At 37.7% G+C, this 24,406-nt stretch overlaps 1 protein-coding gene and 1 pseudogene across 2 annotated transcripts in view; one reads left to right on the top strand and one right to left on the bottom strand.

Moving 5' to 3' along the window:
• Positions 1–24,406, top strand: part of NUP205 (nucleoporin 205) — an 82,498-nt gene that overhangs the window by 42,484 nt on the left and 15,608 nt on the right. For both annotated transcript variants that reach the window (XR_009008865.1, XM_007177106.3), the window contains exons 24-35: positions 1,953–2,102; positions 2,674–2,745; positions 3,107–3,264; positions 3,782–3,862; positions 4,752–4,943; positions 5,762–6,029; positions 6,122–6,220; positions 14,663–14,811; positions 15,748–15,939; positions 16,832–16,953; positions 18,482–18,620; positions 20,647–20,773. Coding sequence is in view for 1 of the 2 variants with exons in the window: in XM_007177106.3 (XP_007177168.2) it covers positions 1,953–2,102; positions 2,674–2,745; positions 3,107–3,264; positions 3,782–3,862; positions 4,752–4,943; positions 5,762–6,029; positions 6,122–6,220; positions 14,663–14,811; positions 15,748–15,939; positions 16,832–16,953; positions 18,482–18,620; positions 20,647–20,773 (1,749 nt within the window). In the remaining variant the exon portion in view is untranslated. The remainder of the gene's footprint in view (positions 1–1,952; positions 2,103–2,673; positions 2,746–3,106; positions 3,265–3,781; positions 3,863–4,751; positions 4,944–5,761; positions 6,030–6,121; positions 6,221–14,662; positions 14,812–15,747; positions 15,940–16,831; positions 16,954–18,481; positions 18,621–20,646; positions 20,774–24,406) is intronic.
• Positions 1,069–1,645, bottom strand: LOC103002552 (ras-related C3 botulinum toxin substrate 1-like; annotated as a pseudogene).

Below are 24,406 nucleotides of genomic sequence, written 5' to 3'. Positions count from 1 at the left end.
GCAACTATAGAAAGCCCGCAAGCAGCAATGAAGACCCAATGCAGCCAAAAATAAATAAATAAAATAAATAAATTTGTAAAAAAAAAAGGGGGGGGGGTTCTATAAGAAAAGCACTTACTAAGTTTGCAACTATGAGAATGACCAGGTCAAAGATGCATTAAATGCCCAATTTCAGGAGGGATAGGCAGGTTTAAGGAAAAGGAAAAGCTTAAGAAAACACTTACTGATAATACTGACCTTTCTTCATCATCTACTGCATTTGACAGAAATTAACCTTTTAAAACTTTTACCTGTGACACTTTTAAAAGTTTAATTATTACGTATACAATGTAGTGTAAATTAATCTCCATATTTTGTTAGAATACTGTCTTCATCCTCTGATCACAAGTGTTCCACACACGCCACCCAGCGCACCCACGGCCAGAGCAGAATGCTTCATCGGAGGGAGCACGGGAGTTAGAGCTCTGTTCAAAATCTCACAAAGGCTAATACACTAATTTGTTCTAGAAATCTCACTGTGAAATCAAAAAGATTGATCCAAAGAGCCGAGCTGTTACATTCATTCATTATGATGTAAAGTACAATGTTAGGTAGTGAACATGGGCTGGTCAATCAGGATGCATTAAATGTCAGCGTTTCAGGAAGGAAGCTGTACTGCTCTTCACGTCTGAAACTCATTAGCGAGCGTCTGCATCTCCTGCCTCAGAAGCTACAGCCTCTTCCAAGCAAAGGTCTTTAAACAGTTTAGTGGTTAGTGTTCTTAGCCCCGCAGTGCAACTTAGTTCACAAGGTATTTTGGCAACTCTTAATCTGAGCAAGAATAGGGGCTTTGAAAAATAAAGCTTTAAGGAAGCTTGTCGTTTTAGGGCTAAACTTTAATAGAATGTGAAAGTTTGAACTCTTACACTTTAAACCAACAAAACCTGGAAATTACTGATTGGTTCAAAATGGTTTTATGGAAAAACTAATCTGTAACAAAAACTTGGCATTGAGTGCAAAGTCTCCACCGTTTGAGCAAAGCGCACAAAGGATCCTGGGGGACGGGACAGGCAGGAGGGCCCCAGACATTCACAACAGCAGGCATTTTCTCTTTCTCTGCTTGACGGGAGGTGGGCAGAGAACTGCCCAGATAGCTTCATCAAAAACTGTCTTGAGGCCTCGCTGCATGAGCGCCGAGCACTCCCGGCACTTGATGGCACCGATCTCCTTGGCCATGGCAAGCCCTGCGGGTAGGTGATGGGTGTCAGCTTCTTCTCCTTCAGTTTCTCAATCGTGTCTTTATCATCCCTCAGATCAAGTTTCATCCCCACCAGGATGATAGGAGTGTTGGGACAGTGGTGTCACACTTCAGGGTACCACTTTGCACGAACATTTTCAAATGATGCAGGGCTCACAAGAGAAAAGCAAATTAAGAATCCATCTGTTTGCGGATAGGATAGGGGGCGTAATAGGTCATAATCATCTTGTCCAGCTGTATCCCACAAGCCCAGATTCACCAGTTTTCCATCCGCCATAACATTGGCAGAATAGTTGTCAAAGACAGTGGGGTATACTCTCCAGGAAAGGCATTGGTCGTGTAACTGATGAGGAGGCAAGTTTTGCCTACAGCGCCATATCCCACCACCACACACTTGATGGCCTGCATCTGTTATGGTAGACTCAGAATCCTCTACGTCTGTGTGGAATTATTCTGTTGACAGAAACTTGATTCTCTTTTGTTCTTCAATTGCTTTTGCTCACCTTTCATACACATATACTAGTTTATTTTTTCTCCCTTGGCATCTGTTTTTTTTCTTTTTTAATTTTCTAGAGCAATAAATTATTATGGTGCCAATTTTCATAAATGATTGGCTATGTTACATGGGAAAATATCTGGTGAGTTACGGATTTTAGGTCTGTTCTGATCTTGTGTTATTATACTGGGAAACTAAACATTCATATTTCAATTCCAGAGTATGAAATATCTATGCTGAACCAAATGTCATGGCTGATGAAGACTGCCTCGATAGAACTAAGGGTGACTTCTCTGAATCGCCAACGGTCACACACCCAGAGGCTCCTTCACCTCCTACTGGATGACATGCCAGTGAAACCATACTCAGGTGAACATGTGTTAGCATTTGTCTTGTTATGCTGCTGACTGGTCTGTGTGAATGCAAGCTCAGATCTGAATGTTATGGTTAGTATGTGATTGTAGGCCAAACAAGTTCTTTCTGCCTTTAGAATTCTTTTCCTTAGAACACAAAATCACCCATAATTGCCATTTTATTATTGTTTGGAGCATTCACATTTTGCTGTATTCATAGACACAGATACACAGTGGAGTTTGTCACACTGAGCCAGCATGACCCAAGATACTCTAATACGTATTTTGCATGCCAGTTAAGCATAAGTTTTCCTAATCATCTCACTGGCATGATTGGGTCCTGCCTCTTTTGGGGTTCTGATTATGCTCTCTACAATTGTGAAGTGGATCTCATAGAGACGGAAAGAATTAGATGAATGTTGTTGATAAGTCCTCATCATCTTTGCATTTTAATTATCCATTTGCAAGGGGCTCTTTGACCTAGAAACAGTGACATAGAAATAAAATACCTTGTGTTTGTTATTTCCAAATAAATTTTATGAGTGTGTTGTTCTTTTTCTGATCTATTATTACTGATGCTCCAACAGATGGGGAAGGAGGAACAGAAGATGAAAATAGGTCTGTCTCTGGGTTCCTGCACTTTGACACTGCTACAAAAGGTAAAGCCCTTTGAATTTGTAATAAATTTGTAGATATGTTTATATTAAATTGCATAAAATTTCAAGAGGTAATTAATGCCTGTATCTGCAAATTCTGAACTGATGTAGAAAAGCTATATAAAGGATTGCTTGTCATCAAAAAAAATTTTTTTTATAACTAAGATGATAGGATGGGAAAACAATATTTTTGCAAATGAATGTATTAGAAATAAAATCCAATTTAGATTTCAACACAGTCTTCAATTTCCAGACTGATGTCCTTTCTGATCATAGCGCTGTCTTTGAGGGTGAGCTGAGTACAGTGGTTAGCTCTTCTGTTCAGTGTCCCAAGTAAAATAGAACTACTTTTTATTATTTCTAGTACGTCGAAAAATTCTCAGTATTCTCGACTCTATTGACTTCAGTCAGGAGATCCCCGAGCCTTTGCAGTTGGATTTCTTTGATCGGGCCCAGATTGAACAAGTTATTGCTAACTGTGAACACAAGAATTTACGGGGACAGACAGTCTGCAATGTCAAGGTGAGCGTTGCTTTAGAGCATGTGCAGTATCAAGTGGTTCAGACTTTGAGTCGTTAAGGAAAAAATAACTTTTTATTTTCTGATAGAGATATTGGTTTATTGGACTGGTTTTCACTTTTCAAACAGTCAGGAAAGAAAACTGAATAGGCCACACTAATTTTGCCTCTATAAAAGGTTCCCTATCGCCTTCCTCTTAGTAGTCATGCTACCCAGCTATAACTATGGAGTGGTTTTACCTATTTAACTCTCTACCAGGTAAATGGTAATCACCTCACTAGTAGGAAGAAGCTATCCCGTGCAGTTCCACTAACTTTCCTGCCACAGACGCTCTTTGGTACCACTCTCTGGCATGTGAGGGATACACTGTTTTTGATAGAAACTGGACAGTGCCACTATTAGATTATATATAAAGGTATCTGAAACTTTTCCCTCTAGGGCAGTTTCGAGTAATTGCTAGGTTATTGTTCTACCAGTGTCTGAAATGGTCTTATTTTTCTCTCATTTCTCAATTATATAGCTTCTTCATAGAGTTCTTGTAGCCGAAGTAAATGCCCTTCAGGGTATGGCAGCCATAGGACAGAGACCTCTACTAATGGAGGTAAGCCCTGTTGAGTATATGTTAGTTTTAACCGTTTAACTATTTAACTACTTAAATTGCCAGTTAGAAGACAAAACAGTGAATTGACTTCTAGTTCATTATTAGTAAACTACTTAAAAGTTAAATTTTAATGGTATCTTTCACTTTTGACTTTGTGACTGTTAAAAGCTGAACTGAAGTTAATGTCTGGATGCCAGAACAAATGACATCTTTTCTGCTAAGCTAGTTGAGGATTTTGTAACCTTTTCATATTGTGTAATAGAGTTCACATGCTCCCTATCAGCGAGGAAGGAGTCATTTGTCACCACAAATGGGGAGATACGGGTAAGAGAGCAGGTGGGAAGAACCACATTCATGGAAACACAGTTGGTGAGGCCAAAGCAAGAGGCAAAGAAATAAAAGACACATCAAGGAAACATGCCATTGAACTTGGGTTTTAGGGAACTCTAGTGTTCCAGAGTAAGTATAACTAGACAGTTGCAAGAAAAGAGAAGATGGGGTTAAAAACTCATTTCCACCCACATCACCTCTGCCCCCTGCCTTACACACACACACACGCGTGCGTGCACACACACACACACAGCCTTATTTATTATTTTTCATAGCTTTGGCCACCAGTATAATGTGAAAAGTTATCTGCTGACTTGTAAGCATGTGGAAGGTTTCCGGAGTATACTATAAATGTTTTCGGATTAACTGACAGTGTTAAAAATTTGGCCACCAGTATAATGTGAAAAGTTATCTGCTGACTTGTAAGCATGTGGAAGGTTTCCGGAGTATACTATAAATGTTTTCGGATTAACTGACAGTGTTAAAAATAGGAACCTGTTGGTTGAAAGACGTTATTTGCCTGTGTGTTAACCTTGCAATTCAATTTCTGTGGCTTTAGGAAATCAGCACTATACTTCAGTACGTGGTAGGAAGAAACAAATTGTTGCAGTGTCTTCATGCAAAACGGCATGCTCTGGAGTCTTGGAGGCAGCTGGTAGAAATTATACTGACAGCTTGCCCTCAGGACCTCATTCAGGCAGAGGATCGACAACTGATTATTCGTGATATTTTACAAGATGTGCATGATAAGGTGACATGCTTCATAAGTTACTTTATACTGCCAAACGAATATTTATATCATTTAAACATATAGTTTGTCATTCCTTTTTTCCCATTTTCCATTTGGAGTAAATAGAGTTGTGCAATGCCAGTGTTAAGACTTTCCTTGAGAAAGGTATTAACTCTGTACAGTAACGGTTCTCAACCAGTGTGTATCAGAATTTTCTAGGAAGCTTTTTAAAAATCTACATGACACATCTTACCCTAGACCTACTGAATGGGAGACTCTAGTGGTGAGGCCATTATGTTAATTTCCATGAAAAACCTCTAGGGAATTCTGATAGGACTCCCTTCTGGTTAAGAACACATTACCCAGCATTCTATTTAAATTTCTTTTTGTATATTAGCTTCTACTGTGTTTGAACAATACAATTCCATTCTTATATTCTTTTTTTTTTTAATTTTATTTATTTATTTTATTTATGGCTGTGTTGGGTCTTCGTTTCTGTGCGAGGGCTTTCTCTAGTTGTGGCAGGTGGGGGCCGCTCTTCATTGCAGTGCGCGGGCCTCTCACTATCGCGGCCTCTCTTGTTGCGGAGCACAGGCTCCAGACGCGCAGGCTCAGTAATTGTGGCTCACGGGCCCAGCTGCTCCGCGGCATGTGGGATCTTCCCAGACCAGGGCTCGAACCCCTGTCCCCTGCATTGGCAGGCAGATTCTTAACCACTGCGCCACCAGGGAAGCCTATTCTTATATTCTTATGGTAATTGAAAAGCTAAATGTATAAGACATGTTAATGACTGTAGCTGAAAGCAGGGTGCTCACTCTGATTTGTCTTTCTGCTTTAAGATACTGGATGATGGAGCAGCACAGGAGTTAATGCCGGTGGTAGCAGGTGCTGTGTTCACCCTGACCGCTCACCTAAGCCAAGCCGTTCGCACAGAACAGAAGCAACCAGTAGTCTTGGGACCCGGAGAGGCTCATTATGCTTTTGTGCTTGATAACTCTTGCACCTCACCTCCGCCCGCAGAGAATGCAGTGGTGGGGTTTGCTTCTATTGGAGATTCTTCGCTTCATATCATATTGAAGAAACTGTTAGACTTCATTTTGAAGACAGGTTTTTTCATCTAAATTTCCTATAACTTACAACTTCTGTATTTGTTTTAACTTAATTTGAAAAAAGGTTTTTACACTGCTATATTTTCCTAGGTGGCGGATTCCAGCGAGTGAGGACACATCTGTATGGCTCTCTGCTTTATTACTTACAGATTGCCCAGAGACCGGATGAACCAGACACCTTAGAAGCAGGTAGAATTAGATTTCTGTCTTTTCTGTTTTTAGAGATTGGTTACTTTAAATTAAAAAAAAAAAAATCACCTTTTCATCTTTTGGCTCAGCAAAGCTATAATAAATGAGTCTTTACGGAATCAAAGTGCTTGCTCTAAAGTCAAGGAAGAATGTTTAGTTTTTCTAAAATTGTGACAATAGTACAGAAGTAATGTAAACACAGACCCTCAAATACTACTTTAGCTTATATATTTTTGTAACTCCCACTCACCTCTGGTCCCATTGAACAATACATACAGTACATATCTTTTAAAATAGCTCTGTTATTCCATAGTATAGAAGTACCATTTGTTTAACCATTTGCCTTATTCATAAGTGTTTAAATTGTTTCTAATTTTTTACTATCACAAAAGAGCTGCATCAAATATTCTTTTATATGCCTATATATTTCTCAAGAAGGATACTTCATGGTGGAATTTCCATGTGAAAGAGGGTGCACATTTTTATTTTAATAGATTCTACCAAATGGCCTTCTACCAGTTTAAATTCTCATCAGTAGCATACATATGTCTTTTTGTACTAATGTGAATTTTTTCTTGGATAAATTCCAAGGAGTTGAATTTCTTGGTCAAAAGATCTGTGTATTTATAAATTTATTTATTTATTTATTTTTGCTGTGTTGGGTCTTCGTTTCTGTGCGAGGGCTTTCTCCAGTTGCGGCGAGCGGGGGCCACCACTCTTCATCGCGGTGCGTGGGCCTCTCACTGTCGCGGCCTCTCCTGTTGCGGAGCATAGGCTCCCGACGCGCAGGCTCAGTAGTTGTGGCTCATGGGCTTAGTCGCTCCGTGGCATGTGGAATCCTCCCAGACCAGGGCTTGAACCCGTGTCCTCTGCATCGGCAGGCAGATTCTTAACCACTGCGCCACCAGGGAAGCCCAAGATCTGTGTATTTAAAACAATGATAAATCAACTTTGTAAACTATAGTTAGCTTTTTTTCTTTTTTTTTTCTTTTTTTGGCTGCGCCGCTCGGCTTGTGGGATCTTAGTTCCCCAACCAGGGATTGAACCCAGGCCCTTGGCAGGGAGAGCGCGGAGTCCTAACCACTGGACTGCCAAAGAATCCCTATATAGTTAGCATTTTTAAATAAGAGTTAATAATATGGATTCTTTCATCGCCAAATGTGAAAAATGTTTTTAACTATTCAGGAGACCAGCGTATAATACTCTTTGCCAGAGTTACTCTGCTATTTAAGAACTTGTCATAAGTACCTTCTCATAATGGGCTCCTTGTGCTTTCTGAGAACCTTAATGAGTATTTGTTATTTTGTACACAGATTCTTTTTTTTTTTTTTTATAAATTTGTTTATCTGTTTTTGGCTGCGTTGGGTCTTTGTTGCTGTGCGCGGGCTTTCTCTAGTTGCGGTGAGCGGGGGCTACTCTTTGTTGCAGTGCACGGGCTTCTCATTGCGGTGGCTTCTCTTGTTGTGGAGCACGGGCTTTAGGCACGCGGGCTTCAGTAGTTGTGGCACGCGGGCTCTAGAGCACAGGCTCAGTAGTTGTGGCGCACAGGTTTAGTTGCTCCGCGGCATGTGGTATCTTCCCGGACCAGGGCTCGAACCCGTGTCCCCTGCATTAGCAGGCGGATTCTTAACCACTGTGCCACCAGGGAAGTCCTGTACACAGATTCTTAAAAACCACTCTGTGTGTAAGACTTAGATTATCTCATATTATTCATTACTGGCTATATATTTTTGTATAATATCTCCCTTAGAATGTAATAAGAGCCAAATGATGTATTTATAGGAATTTCCTACCAGCATAAATAATGCACAAAAATATTTTTAAGGTCGTTAAAAATAATAGTTCAGAGAAACTTTTTAAACAAATAGAAGTTTTTTTTACGAGAGATAATCCGCCAACACACCTCCCACATTTTCCTCTTGACTAAAAAAATTTTTTAACGTTGTATTTAGTTGAATTGGCAAAAATCACCACTTAACCACTAGATGGAGCTCTACAACGTGCTTTATAAGAAGTCCTTATCAAGATGTGGTAAAAGCAGTGTGACCATGAAAGAAGATTCTCCTTTTTTAAAAATCTGTTATCTTTTTATTATTATTATTATTATTATTTATTTTTATTTTTCTCATTTTGGTTGTTCTGGGGCTTAGTTGTGGCTCGCCGGCTCCTTAGTTGTGGCATGCATGTGGGATCTGGTTCCCTGACCAGAGATCGAACCCGGGCCCCCTGCACTGGGAGCGTGGAGTCTTAACCACTGTGCCACCAGGGAAGTTGCTCTCCTTTGTTTTTAATTTTCAAATGATCTATTTTTAGAGCAATTTTATCGCTTAAGTAGCTTTTTTTCTTAGACATAATTACTGCTTATTTTGACTTGTTTTAGATAGATAGCAAAGTACTTTATTCCCTAGATACTAGTGTTTTTAATTTTCAAATTAGAAATATTAAATTTAATAAATATTTATTGAGCACATACTTTTGTGCCAGTGTACCTACTTTCTGTTGTTTTAAAACAAAAACTGAATTTTTAATGTTTATATACTTATTTTTTCATACCACTTTTTCTTTATTTTTACATAAACATATGTACTGAATACTGGGCAGCCATTTTCCCTGTTTGGTATAAAAGGAATCTGACTTAGAGAGGCTAAGTGACTTGCTTCTTTTTGACAGATCTGAGAATTAGAATTCAGTATCAGCAATGTATTTGTAGCTCATATCACAAATGACTAATTTCTTTTTTTTTTAATAACTTTTTTTTTTTTTAATTTTATTTATTTATTTATTTATTTATGGCTGTGTTGGGTCTTCATTTCTGTGCGAGGGCTTTCTCCAGTTGCGGCAAGTGGGGGCCACTCTTCATCGCAGTGCGCGGGCCTCTCACTATCGCGGCCTCTCTTGTTGCGGAGCACAGGCTCCAGACGCGCCGGCTCAGTAATTGTGGCTCACGGGCCTAGTTGCTCTGCGGCATGTGGGATCTTCCCAGACCAGGGCTCGAACCCGTGTCCCCTGCATTGGCAGGCAGATTCTCAACCACTGCGCCACCAGGGAAGCCCACAAATGACTAATTTCTAATAAATAAAGAGCATCTACAAATCAATAACTCAACAGAAAAATGGGCAAAGGATATGAGCAGTTTAGGGAAAAGGAAATTCAGACGTCTCTTAAGCATATAGTTAATTTTCTGAAAATCCATATGGGTGGATCCTATCACTTTGAGCTGGCAATGCGGTAGATCTGGGGAGGAACCAAAGCATATATTGGGTTGGCCCAAAAGTTCATTTGGGTTTTTCTGTAAGATGATATGGAAAAACCCAAATGAACCTTTTGGCCAACCCAATATTTTTTTGATAAAATTATTTGGAGGATCTTATATGTTTCCTTAATTAAGAACAGTGTAGTTCAAATCAGACATTGCTTTTGCATATGTAATTCCTGGGGCTTAGTTGACAGCCATTGACATCATGAATATATCTCTTTGTATTTTTTTCACTTTTTTTTTCTCTCTCTTTTCTACCAGTGACCACTAGAAAGAAAAAGTGGATAATTTGACCAGAGCCTAAATGTTTAATATGAACCCCAATTATTATGTTCTTAATTTCTCTATTGATCTGTTCCTTAAGCTCTAGTATTATAAAAATATTTCACATTTAAAAACAGATTGATAATGACAAAGATATACACTTTTCAGCATATTTTTAATCAGATTAATGTTTTCAATAAAAGCTTATAAAGCCAACCTATAAAGTTATGCTAACACCTCAGTGTAGAGGATATAGTGCATCCTCCTTACTTTTATTTCTGTGAGATTAGCCCTGTTTGAATGTTTTGTTGTAATTTCAGTAAAATGGATTATATTGCTTTTAAAACAGATTCATTTTTAACTTTCCATTTTCTAGGAGCTTATCATTCAACTTTAATTTATAGTTGATTGATACAGCTGTATGGAAGATGTCAGTTTGAATTCTTAATTTTAAAATTGTTTAAATTGTAATTTTAAGCACTTTTATTATAAGTTTTTCTCATATGTTCTATTTTCTTCTAAACTGGCTTTTCTTTTTAAGTTTGACAAGTTAATGGTATTCGGTAGTATCTTTATTAGGAATTATAATAAGAATGAGGAATTTTCTGATCTGCTCATAATTCTTCTGGGCTATTGCGACTTTTGATCAAGAATATTCCTGTTGTTCTTTGTTTATGAAACCATAATATCCAATCATCTTTTTAAAAGAGATTAGAAAAGATAATCTCTTGCCATTATTAAATTTTTTAGAATCCTATTATGAGATTTTCAGTTTTTATGGTCTAGGTGTTAGTATGATCTAGAATTATAGTACAAGTACACCTCTGATTTTAGTCGTGTATAGTGGGTGCAGGCTTTATGCTTGATGTGAATTTAGATGTACGTTTCTCACCACTCCTTTTATTTTTTTTACAACCTGAGTCAGGTCCTAGAACCTTAGAACCTGACTAAAAATTCATAATCAGATATTTAAAAAATATCTTTTAGCTTTTATTTTTTTGTTTAAAAATAAATATTGATTATAGGAAATTTAGAACATACTAATAAACAAAAGGAAAAGTCACACATTTTACCCTTCTAAGATAACTATCACGACATTTTGGTTATAGCCAGCCATCTTTTTTTATTGATTTAAATCTTCCCTTTTCTCTCTATTTAGTATTTTATCAGCTTTTCCTGCCTCATTAAGTAACATTTTTAATACCTGTATAGATTTTGCCACTTATGGATGTACCATAATTTATTTAGCCTACCCATTTTTGGACATTTAGATTATTTCCCCTTTTTACAATACAAACAAAAATCAGTAATCATTTGGTGGTTGATTATTTTTAGTTGTTCCAGGAAGCAGGAAACATTAATTGGGTTCTTGCTTTCATAAAATCTTTTATCCTAGTAAAAATGGCAATATATGTGTTTATAAAACAATAAGCCTTAAATTGGATGATATAGACCAGATGCCAGCAAGCTTTTTCTGTACAGGGCCAGATAATAACTAATTCAGGCTTTGCAAGCCATATGTTCTCTGTTGCAACTACTCAACTCTGCCATTATTGTGCAAAAGAAGCCAGAGACGTATGCTATGTTGCATTAAAATTTTATTTACAAAAACAAGTGGGAGGGGCTTCCCTGGTGGCGCAGTGGTTGAGAATCTGCCTGCCAATGCAGGGGACACGGGTTCGAGCCCTGGTCTGGGAGGATCCCACATGCTGCGGAGCAGCTGGGCCCGTGAGCCACAACTACTGAGCCTGCGCGTCTGGAGCCTGTGCTCCGCAACAGGAGAGGCCGCGATAGTGAGAGGCCCACGCACCGCGATGAAGAGTGGCCCCCACTCGCCGCAACTAGAGAAAGCCCTCGCACAGAAACGAAGACCCAACACAGCCAAAAATAAATAAATAAAAAAATATTAAAAAAAAAAAAAAAGTGGGAGATCACATTTTGCCCATGAGCCTTAGTTTGCCAACCCCAAGTATAAATTACAAGTTTTATAAGAGTTAAGAAGAGAAAGGAAATTGAGAGTTTTGCTGGACTTTTCTGGTGGGGTTGCATTTACATAAGAATAAATGGAGGGCTTTTCAGGCAAGGCCTAAATTGGAGGGAGTAAAGAACCAGGAGGATGTCTTAGCCATAAGCAGGGGATTAATTTGATATGAAGAAGTTGGTATTTAGGTAAGTTTGTGTGGCAGTGGTTTATATGGTATGTTGGAAGAAGGGAAAGATTGAAGTAGAAGAAATCATCTTGGTGGTTTCTAATGAATTAATTTATCCCCTAAAAAATTAGGATTTTTTTGGCTGTGCCACGCAGCTTGTGGGATCTTAGTTCCCCAACCAGGGACTGAACCCGGACCCTCAGCAGTGAAAGTGTGGAGTCCTAACTACTGGCATTGAAAGCTCGGAGTCCTAACCATTGGACCGCCTGAGAATTCCCTAAAAAAATGAGGATTTTAGGGACTTCCCTGGTGGTCCAGTGGTTAAGACTCCGGGCTTCCACTGCATGGGGCGTGGGTTCGATTCCTGGTTGGGGAACTAAGTAAGATCCTGCATGCCACATGGTACAGCCAAAAAAAAAATGAGGATTTTAAAGAAAGGACTTTTTAAAAAAAAAAATTCTTTTCCATTATGGTTTATCCCAGGATATTGAATAGAGTTCCCTGTGCTATACAGTAGGACTTTGTTGTTATCCATTCTATATATGTAATAGTTTGCATCTGCTAACCCCAAACTCCCACTCCATCGCTCCCCCACCTCCCACCCCCCTTGGCAATCACAAGTCTGTTCTCTGTCTATGAGTCCGGTTTAAAGAAAGGTCTAATTAAACTGTAGAATTAGATTTTTCTTATTTCTAAGTAGTTCTGTCAGTAGTAATATTGGAACTTTGAGATCTATTCATAGTTTGAAAACTGAAATCAAATATTTCTTTGATACTTAACTGGTCTTCTGCAAGCCATTGTTTTTCAGATTTCATTGTGAAGCCCTAGGGTTCTTGCAGGGGTACCTGAGGGGTTATGTGGAAGAGCCTCTAGAGTGACGTGCCAGCATCTCTCTACCCTCATTTCAACCACAATGTTTGAACTAAGGAATTCATGGCTAAAAAATGTTAAACCTATCAAGTAGTGGCTTTCAGACTTTTGTCCAAAGCCTTTATTCAGATAATTTTGTGGCAGTCCTATGCGTAAAACAGAAGAGGAGATGCCGTAGCTCCTCAGGCTGGGTTCCTGAAAACCCACCCACCGTGGTACCCGACCCTGAGAGCATCTGGTGGCATCCCTGGAGCAAAGTTTCTAAACTTGCCTTTAAGCTGTCAATCAATCAGTAATTAATATTGGAGCTTCTACTATGTGCTAGACACTGTGCTAAATTCTGGAGAAACAGTGGTAGACAAGACAGAATCCCGTTGTTAATAAGCTTACATTCGATGTGAGGAGACAGAGATACAAGCATGGAAACTAAAAAATAACATAATTTGAGTAAATCTGATAAATAAGTACTGTGGAGAAGATAAAATAGTACTGTGATATATTGTGTGTGGGGTGGGAGGAGGAGGGAAGCTGGATGTAGCTGAGGAAGTGATATTTGATAGAGGCTGGAATGACGAAGAGGAGGCAGCCATGCTAAGATCTGGGGAAGAATATAAAGAACAGCTAGCGTGAAGATCCTGAGACTGAAGGAAGTGCTGAATTTGAGGGCTAGCGTGGCGGCAGCGTCGGGGTGGAGGTGGAGAATGGAGGGAGGTGAAATAGAGTAGATGGGACCAGGTGACCGAAGGAAGTGACACAGTTGAGAAAATTAATAATCTCATACCCTGCTTTGACACTATTGGAAATTAAATATGACTAAAATAAAATCAAAGTAGTGGTAAAGATATTTTAGGGAGAAAATATCATTAAAACTCTGAAGGTTTGACTGCTGCAAACTTTATAGTGGAATATAGGCCACATTGTGTGTTACTTTTATTTTTCATGGTTAAACCTGCTTTGTTTGTCCTCCATTCTGATCACCCTGTCTTGAGAATCTTTCCTCAGTTTAAAAACTGCTACCATTGACATATATACACTACCAAATGTAAAATAGATAGCTTGTGGGGAGCAGCCGCATAGCACAGGGAGATGAGCTCGGTGCTTTGTGACCACCTAGAAGGGTGGGATAGGGAGGGTGGGAGGGAGGAAGACACAAGAGGGAAGAGATATGGGGATATATGTATACGTATAGCTGATTCACTTTGTTACACAGCAGCAACTAACACACCAATGTAAAGCAATTATACTCCAATAAAGATGTTAAAAAAAAAAAAAACCTGCTACCATGTACTAGTTGGGGAAAAGTCATAAGATTAGTCTCAAATACAGATTATTGCTTTATGTAGTGTATTTATGAAACTTTTCTAAAAGGTTACAGGAATCTATGTAAAGCATATGATCCTATCTTTAATCAGTGTTCCTTGAATTAAATTAAATTAAATTAATTTAAATTATCTTCATAATGAGTATACCTTTTCTTTTTAATGAATATTTCAATTAAAAAATATAAAAGAATAAAATATCTGTTTTTTGGAAGCAGATCTTTGTCTACTTTGTACCTGCTCCTTTGTAGCCAAATTCTCATAGATCTCAATAAAAGATAAAACCAGATTGATTAGTGAAATAAATACAGGAATGTTTCTCCTGGGGTTTCATAATTCATTTTTATTTCTTTAAGGATAGTTTATCCTTTTCCTAATACCATTGTTATCTCAGTGTACATTCATGGAATAGTGCATTGTGTTCTTAAAGTTTACCTGCCTAGACTCATCGGTTGATGGGTCTTTGTGTGCAGGTAATAATGGAAGGATTTTTCTGTTGTCGTCATGTATGAGGTGTAATTACTCTGTTACCAAACTGCTTTTTGCTGGAGTGTTTTATATGTCTTCTATTGTAACCCTTTAGCCAAGAAAACCATGTGGGAAAGGCTGACCGCCCCTGAAGATGTGTTTAGTAAATTACAGCGAGAAAACATAGCAATCATTGAGAGCTATGGTGCTGCCCTCATGGAAGTGGTCTGTCGAGATGCTTGTGATGGTCATGAGATTGGAAGGGTACAGTAACTCCTGCTTAGTATTATAATTGGATAGATATTTTGACTTATTAAGGCATAAACTGGATCAGCTTTTCAAATGTATGTTATATATTGGGAATTATTTTCTGTAATATATTTTAGTGAATTTTCTTATTTACTATAATTTGGAATTTCTGTTTTGTTCATTCATATGTTTTGTTTACTTATGTTCAGAATCCTTTATTAGTTCAGACTGTACCCTCAGAATAATCTTTTTGCTAACTTTGAGATTTGCCTTACACTGGTAGAAATTAACCAGCAGAGATGCTGGTTAATCAAGATCTTGGCATAGGAGAATGCTGGATACGTAGCTTTTATACTGAATGTATCTTCCTCTGCTTTTTCAAGGAGTATTTGCATTTATATATCTTTAAAATATTATGTCATACTGGTGATAATACAGTGAGAAGATAATTTCCTGCTGGTGGAAAATTACATAGCATTTGAATCATGTAGTACACGCTCAATTATGTTAAAAAAAAATTTGGGAAGACATAGAACAAAGTAATCTGTGTTTATCAGATAATGTATTTTCTATATAGTTTTCTGTTTTCTACAAGGAGCATGTGAAACTTTACAATTGGGAGGGAAAAAGCTATTTTTAAAAATCCCTTTCCTCCAACAAGTAATGTTTAGATTTTGCTAAAATATATTTAATGCCATTATTTTAATGTGTTAGGTTTTGTTTCAGAAATATAACTTTACCCTGAAATTTTTTCTTTTATTAATAAATCAAGATTCTGGATACATACATACATTTTTCTCAAAAAAAAAAAAATGAGAGAGAGAGAATTGTATTGCAGGCAACCATTCTCCTTGTAAGAAAACTTTTAAACATTTCCAGATAAAGGGAGTTACTGTTGTTGATTTTGGTAGCCATCTCCACATTTTGGACTTTGATCTGTTCTTCCGTCAGATGCTGGCACTGGCTCTACTTGATCGGATTGTCTCCGTAGATAAGCAGCAGCAGTGGCTTCTGTATCTTTCTAACAGTGGCTATTTGAAGGTGCTTGTGGACAGCTTGGTAGAAGATGACCATACTTTGCAGAGCTTACTCACTCCACAACCTCCCCTTTTAAAAGCCCTTTATACTTACGAATCCAAAATGGTAAGGCTTTATATTCACTTGAAGTTAGATCAACAGGTCATTTCCTCTTGGGGTTAAGGATATATTAAAGAAAATTAACGTGGCCTACATTTTGCATGTTTCTGTCATACAAACTGTAATCATTTCTAAGGAGTTTTAAATTTGGGGACATGTGCTAGAACTGTATCTTCTGAGCATGCCAAAGTTGTGTTGAAATGGTCCTGAGAGGGTTAGTTGGGTACTGAGACTGCTGCTTACTCACTTCGATTGCTGGTGGTGGCAAAGCGACATGACAGCCAGTGGCCTATGAGGAGAAGAGTGAGCAAAAATGTCCTTCTGCAACGAAAATCAGACTGTTAGTTGCCTGTTGAAATTCCAGTGTAGATGTGCTGGTTCTAGTTTAAACACAGGATTTTTCAATACAGTATATATAATTCATTTCCTTTCCTCCAAATCTGTTTTAATTTGTTTCCTCCTGCTTAAAAATACCACAAATGTCACAATAAGAGAAGCACTAAAGTCTTAGATTCTTCATTAATTCTGTTTTCCCTCCTTCCTTCATTTATTCAACAAGTATTTATTAAATATCTGTTACATGCCAGGTATGGCACTAGGTAGTAGAGATACAGCTGTGAGCAAAACAATCTTCCCTGCCCTCCATAAGCCCACATGATGATTTAGTTGAATGCTTAATCCATGCAAGGCGTATGTAGCACTTCAGATATGCTGTGCCCTTTACTCCTCGTAAAAATCCTATGGTTAGGGTGGTATAATATGCCCCTTCCTAGCTAGCTCAGAATTCCTCTTCACCAATGATTACACATCAGAAATGTGCTATGAGAAAGTCTCATTTTAATGTGAGACCCTTGGCTATGATCTCTGTACTGATGATTTTTGTTTCATAACTTCTTAGGCATTTCTCACAAGAGTGGCCAAGATACAACAGGGCGCTTTAGAGCTGCTGAGGTCTGGGGTGATTGTGAGGCTGGCACAATGCCAAGTCTATGACATGCGCCCAGAAATGGACCCACAGGGGTAAGCATCCATATCAATTTCTTTTTTTTTTAAATGGTTTTTTAAAAATTTTTAAATTTTATTTTATTTATTTTTTTATACAGCAGATTCTCATTAGTCATCAATTTTATACACATCAGTGTATACATGTCAATCCCAGTCGCCCAATTCATCGCACCACCATCCCCACCACCCTGACGCTTTTTTTAAAGTTACCAGTAAAGGATTATTAAGGAAAAAAAAATTTCCAACGTAATTTTGCCGTTTATAATTCTGTTGGAGCAGTACTCTCATCTTGATGGTTTTGTTTGGTCATACACCCCTGCCATTAACTAATAAATGAAAGTTGCTAATATGGGTAAAAGTGGGTAGGGACCTAGTGCTTTCCATTTTAGAGCAGTAACATAAGAGGGAAATGGGAGAGCATTTTGTTAGACGTTTTTCTTCCCAACTTTATTGTTCTGTTTAGTAGAGGTACATATTTTCAGTTATACTGGTCTTTTAAAGTATTGTAATGAAATTATAATTTGTTGTGGATTTTCTTTTCTTGATGACTTGAATAGTATTTTATATTTTTCTCATTTTAACATTTTACCAACTGCTTGCTAATTTGAAAGCTTCAAGTGAAATTATTTTAAGTTTCAAACTTTCTAGCAGATTTCTCAGTTGAGTTTGAATATGAATTTTTTCTTTTTTGTCTACATGGCTGCAGCATTGTTAGGGCCTATAGCATACCCTCCTACTGTTAAATAACATTTAGGTCAGTTTGAGTAATTTTCTTCAAAAGATCCATTGCCAAATTGTATGTTTGAGTTTTTCAGGCTTAACTATAGAAATATTTTACTTCTAGAAAAGAAAATTTTTTTAATATCACTTTCTAAGGTTTTAAACATGAGAGTTACTACTTTCACCTTAGGTGAAGAGGATTGAGTAAATTGTATTCCTCAGTTCATGGCACATGATTATTGCCTGTCTTTGGAAAGCCATTCTGTTATTTCTTATTATTTCCATATTCTGCTTTCATTCTTTTCTCTTCAACAGGCAACCATTTTTTTTTGTTCAAAAATTTAAATAGAAATATTTACAATAAATAATAGTTTATTAATACAATGTTCTGAGACCTAATCTTAAAGGTTAAGTGATTTTACAATCTCATTTTAATTTTTAAAATCTTGTTTTATTTTATATAATGGACAGTGTAGATTCATTTTTGGCTATGGGTGTACAAGAGGGAAATTTGGGGAGAGTAACTTTTGTTTCTGTCTGTTTCTCACACATAGTCTCTGTGCCCCAAGGGAACATTTAGAGTAGAATAAGTATGTTTGGGGAATTTTAGCACTGTCTTTTCAAATTTATGCAAATATTCTTTACAAAGATTTAAAAAAATTCAGATAACTGTTTTCACTAACTGTACCTCTGGGATACAGAGTCCTCATTAGTAGCTTCACATCTTAATTAGCCACCTGTGATTGTTTGCCATGGAGATGGTCGGGGACTGTTTTAACTGTTGGACTGTTGCTCTCTCCTTGTTCACCGGATATGAATCAAGCATGTTTGTCCTGAGAGATGCCCCAGTGTTCATCCCTACTCCAGTGGACCGGTACCGCCAGATTCTGCTTCCAGCTCTCCGCTTGTGCCAGGTCATCCTCACGTCTAGTATGGCCCAGCACTTGCAGGCAGCAGGGCAGGTAAGAGGAATTCTTAGTGTAGAAATCATCAAGTGCAAAACCTTTATTTTACAAACGCAGAAGCCCTAGGCATAGAACGCTTAACGTGAATTTACCTTAATCGTTCTGTTTGTGGCAGAGCTGGGTATTGCAAATAGACCCCTTGCACTTTGCTCTGAACTTCATTGGTCTGTTTTTGTACTCTTGTTTGAATGAAACACCACAGCTAATTAATAGAATAGTGAGATGGAAGGCAAGAGATCTAAATTTGTTGTTCTGCAAAAGGAAGCAGTTATTGTGATAGAAATAAGCTGGCTTCTAAAATGTAATTTAACCAGGTATTTTTATTAGAGAATGCTGTTCCTTTATTAGACCTTGCAGAAAATACAAAAGATAGATGATAATGCCACATTTAGTTGTGATATTTAAAGAATGAGTAATTTAAATAAGTGAGTTTCTAATAAAATATTTTTCCTTCAAACACTATAAATTAGTTTTATTTTCAATGCTTTTCAGTGAAATCTTCAAAAATGTTTGTTTCTTAGACTAATAATGCAATATACAATTTAACCTTTCACTGATTAATTAGGCTTATCACTAAGAATCTGCAGTTTTTTATTGTGTTGCTCTATTATTACGATACCCTCAGGAATTAGGACACATCGTAATAATTTATTGTGATTTTATCTGCTTTCCCTGCCATCAGTCTTCAGGCATACCTTCCCAAGATAGAATGCTGCTGTTTCTAGTGTGGTACCTGATTTTATATTGCATTAGTCTAGGTGACATTCTACCCCTTTCTTATGCGGCCTTTGAGTCAGTTCTTTAACACTCAAAAACTTTGTCTTCTACTTTCTCGAGATTAAGGTTTTTTAGTAGAAGTGGGACATTGTGATACAAGGCCAGTCTTATACTGAGCGTAGTGGAATTACCTGAAGAGCTTCTTTAAAAATGCAGATTACTGAGTTTCATGTCCAACAATGATGGGCTGAGGCCAGGAATCTGTATTAAAAAATAAAAGGGGCACAGTTCCTGAGAGATTCAAATGTTCAGCCAGTTGTGGTGTAGTCCCTGCCTTCAGGGCATCTATAATCTAGTTAAGAAGATGTTTGAATGTGAAAATGAGTGGAGTCTTCTAGGATGGTACACTGTAAAATGCTAAGCTGAAAGGGCAGAGTTTGGAGGTCAAGATTTGTATCTCATTTATTTTCATCATATCAAAAGGAGAGTTAGACAAAAGCTTTTATGTGATTGTCCCCATGTCACACTAGTCAGACTTTCACAGAGCAAACTTGAATTCAGTAAGTCATTTTTTTAAAATAAATAAATAAATTTATTTATTTATTTTTGGCTGCATTGGGTCTTCGTTGCTGTGCACGGGCTTTCTCTAGTTGTGGCGAGCGGGGGCTACTCTTTGTTGCGGTGTGTGGGCTTCTCATTGCAGTGGCTTCTCGTTGCAGAGCACGGTCTCTAGGCACACGGGCTTTAGCAGTTGTGTCACGTGGGCTCAGTAGTTGTGGCTCGTGGGCTCTAGAGCGCAGGCTCAGTAGTTGTGGCACACGGGCTTAGTCGCTCTGCGGCATTTGGGATCTTGCCGGACCAGGGCTCGAACCCGTGTCCCCTGCATTGGCAGGTGGATTCTTAAGTACTGAGTCACCAGGGAAGTCCCAGTAAGTCATTTTTGTACACACTCATTTTAAATTCATGTTCTAGTTCCATTTAGACAAAAATAAAAAATATAGGGGTCAAATAATAGTTTTCATACAGTAGTTCCAAGTTATATTATACTCTTCTATAGTAGCTTCTAAGTGTATTAATCTCTAAACTTTGAAATAATCCTTATCTTTAGCTTTCTTATGAAATTTAGTTAGATGTTTGCTTCTTGAAGAAATAAATTACGTAAATGCAAAAGACAACTGCTTATCTAATATTCATTACATTAAATTACTTGCTTCAATGTTATTAAACAGATGGATATAAATTTATAATACAATTTTCTACTCTTCCACCTCTGTTTTTCCATTTCCCCTCCTTTTCTTCGTCTTAGGTGTTGCAGTTTCTCATTTCTCATTCTGATACCATACAAGCAATCCTGCGCTGTCAGGATGTTAGTGCTGGGTCTTTGCAGGAATTGGCTCTGCTGACAGGAATTATAAGTAAAGCAGCACTTCCTGGTGAGTTGATTATGTTGAATGGATTTTTACCAGTGCTTTACAGACTGACATACACTTAATAGAATGAGGTTATTATTCCTTTGCAGCTATATATGACTTATTTGAGATTGGAACTAACAGAGTTAACTGCCTTTTTTAAAAAAAAAAAAATCTATTTATTTATTTATTTTATTTTTGGCTGTGTCGGGTCTTAGTCGCGGCACGCAGGATCTTTGTTGCGGTACGTGGGATCCTCTGCTGCGGCACGCGGGCTTAGTTGCCCCGCGGCATGTGGGGTCTTAGTTCCCCGACCAGGGACTGAAGCTGCGTCCCCTGCATTGGAAGGCGGATTCCTAACCACTGGACCACCAGGGAAGTCCCCTTAACTGCCTTTATTTGAAGTAATATGTTTATAAAAGTGATATATGGTCAGTATAAAAAATTCAGAAAGTTCAAGAAAATAATTAACACTCAAATCCCACTATCTAGAAATTATCAAATGTTAACATTGGTAAGTAGCTTTTCAAACATTGCTCTATGAATATGTATGTATTAGTGGGGTGGAGGGGCGGTGGAGAGAAACAGACATACAGGGGTCATTTATGAGAATGGGATACCTTTTACATGCAGTTTTAGAAAACAACTATTTAATTTTACGTGAACTTTACAGATGAAAAACTAATTGAAGAGAAACTGAAGACATTGATGAATTCCAGACAAATGTTTCTTTACTACAAGTGTACAAGAGATATTAGTTCTTAAAAGATCACTATGATTAAGAAGAAAAAAAGATTATGACAAATTACTAAGATATTTTGGTCATTAAAAAAAATTTTTTTTACTACATATAAATTTTAGACAGAATCAACTAACTCCTGATGTGAAAGATGAAGTAATGAGTTATTTTACACTTCTTCTTCCACCCTCATGTTGTTTGCTTGTATTATTTTTACTTTGTCAAGTAAATATCATTTATATTCAGTCCTGCAACCATAATAACTTCAGCTATTTAGTTTTACTTGTATATTTGCATGGATTCACAGAAAAACACCAATTCTTTTTTTTCCTCCTATAGCTTCACCATTTCTGAGTTCTTTCTTTTGATTTATCTCTTGGTATTTTTAATTCATATTGAGGTCCCCTCCCCTAAGAAAAAGTATATAATCTTCCCTGAACTCTCTAATGTTTACAAACATCTAAAGGTTGCCTTTATTCTTGAATGACAGCATGGCCTACTATTAATAATAATGTCATATGTTTTACAAATGAGGAAACTGAGGCACAGAGAGGTTAACTTGTCCGAAGTCACACAAATAATACTGTAGGGTTTTTCATGCAGTGTGGCTTCTGAGTCTGTGTGCTTAACTACTAGCCTATACTACCTCCATCTTTATATTGCTGTGGAGAAGTCTGAGGTCAACTTCTGATTCTGCCCCAACACCCGCAATATTTTTTCGTCTCTGGGCATGCCTCAGTGCCTGAGCCCTTTGTGTTGGGAGAAGGAGAGAGTTTGGCAGGGCGGAGTGCAGTGCATGTTAAGGTACTTAGAGCCTGTGCTCATTCTGAGGCGATCCCAGGGTCAACTCCACCCAGCCTTGGAGTGTCTTAGTCCTGTGTGCTTATTATGTTCATTTCCCCACTTCATTCCAGTGTCCTGAGATGATACCAAGACAGGCCACCCTTCTTGCCTTTACTAAGGTCCCATAGTGCAATGTAGTGTTTCTTCTCCAAATGGTTTTTACCTTGATTTCTGCTAATTACTAGTTCTCCTAATTACTTAATTTACTTAATCACCTGAATATGCTTCTTCGCAAATTGCGGGGTCGCCATGAGAATTTGCAAGAGTTTGTTGGCTTATCTTCTTTTCTCTGTACTGCTTCTGAGGGGTGGGATGAGGGTCATGAGTTGAATTATGCTACTTACTCCCCTGGAATTTTCTTCATCTCCCCCTTTTTTTTTTTCCTTAACCACCACCATGCTTTAGTATTTATGGCGTTAGTTGGCCCCTTGCCCTTTTTGGTGAATTTCATTTATTTGTAGGTTGATTATAGAAGGGACATTCTATGATACTACTTCATTCTGCCATCTTAATCCAGAAGTCCTGAGTTAGTACAGAGAGAATTTACCTTTTATCAGATCCTCTGGCAAGGTGATTTTATTGATGAATTTTCCTTTCGTTACTTTTTAAAAATACTTGAAATATTCTGTATTTTGCTAATAGCAGCATTTAACCCTGTCACTGTATTAAAGTTATATTCAGAAAGGCACAGTTTATTTTAACATGCTCATGATATATTCAAACAAAATAAAAGAATAAAGTAAAAGCACCCTGACCAGCAATTCCTGCTCCCTAAAAGGAACCAATTATCAATTTATACTTTGTTTTTCCAGCAGTTTCTCTGCACGTGGTGTAAAAATTTTTTCCTCCCTACACAAATGAAATACCATACACACTGCTCTGTAATTTTTTCCCCACATTATGTCTTGGGGATTTTTTCTCATCAGCATGTATAGTTCCTACCTCACTCTTTAATTGGTGGAATAGTTTTCCAATTGTGAGGTGGTTACCCAGACCCCTATGACACGTTGACTGTTTCCGATCTTTTTAAAAATTTCAAACAGTGTGGCATTTAATAACTTTGTGTGTGTGTGTGTGTGTACGTATACATATACATTTTTGTGTATTTGAGCTGGTAGGCTTGGTAAGTTCCTAGCAGTGCTTGGTCAGATATAAATATACTTATATATATATATATTTATACATATATACCATTACATACATGTGTGTGTATATATATACACACACACACACTTTAAAATAATTTTAAAAGATAATGTCAAATACCCTCCTAATTTTTAAAAATAACTTTTAAAAATAATTTATACTCCTCTTAACCCTACTCTGCCCAGTTCAGCCCTTGATTACATATGGTTTTGTATTATCCTATAATTTTACTATATGGTTTTGTCTTAAATGCTTAGCCCAGTGCCAGATATGTTGTACCTCCTCAACTACTTATCATCAGGTTAATTTTTTATCTGTGACCCACAGATATTCTGTAAAGTGTTTTGGAGTTGAGGATGATATATATGGTCCACAGCACTCAGGTGGCATGTAGTGGAAAGGTCTTAAGAATCTGAGAATTGGACTTCCCTGGTGGCCCAGTGGTTAAGACTGTGCTTCCACTGCAGGGGACACGGGTTCGATCCCTGGTTGGGGAAGCTCCGCATGCCACTCGGTGCTGCCAAAAGAAAAAAGAATCTGAGAATTGCTAGTTTTTTAAAATAGAGGCAGCAGTTGGTGTGCAGGAGGAATGAAAGAACTGGGGAACAGCAACACAGGTCGCAGAGATCAGAAAGGTTAGAGACAAACAGGAAAAAGCCAAAGTTCCATGATAGTGTTAAGTGCAAACTCCAACTTTCAAGGGGTTAGGATGGAAAAGGAGGTCATAAGAATCACAAGCAACAAATGGAGAAAAAAATATTTCAAGAATTTGATATTAACCAGGTTTTTACTTGGTTTTGTTTTGTTTTGTTTTGGAGTACAAGGGAGACCTGAACACATTTTTAGATAGTACGGAAAAAATCCTCTGCGGTAGGGTAAATTTTAGAAAGTAATTAAATAAAGTGATTCTGGGAGCCTACTCCCCGTGG

The sequence above is a fragment of the Balaenoptera acutorostrata genome, chromosome 7 (genome assembly GCF_949987535.1).
Source record: "Balaenoptera acutorostrata chromosome 7, mBalAcu1.1, whole genome shotgun sequence".
NCBI lineage: Eukaryota > Metazoa > Chordata > Mammalia > Artiodactyla > Balaenopteridae > Balaenoptera > Balaenoptera acutorostrata.
This window is presented reverse-complemented; position numbering and strand designations above follow the sequence as displayed.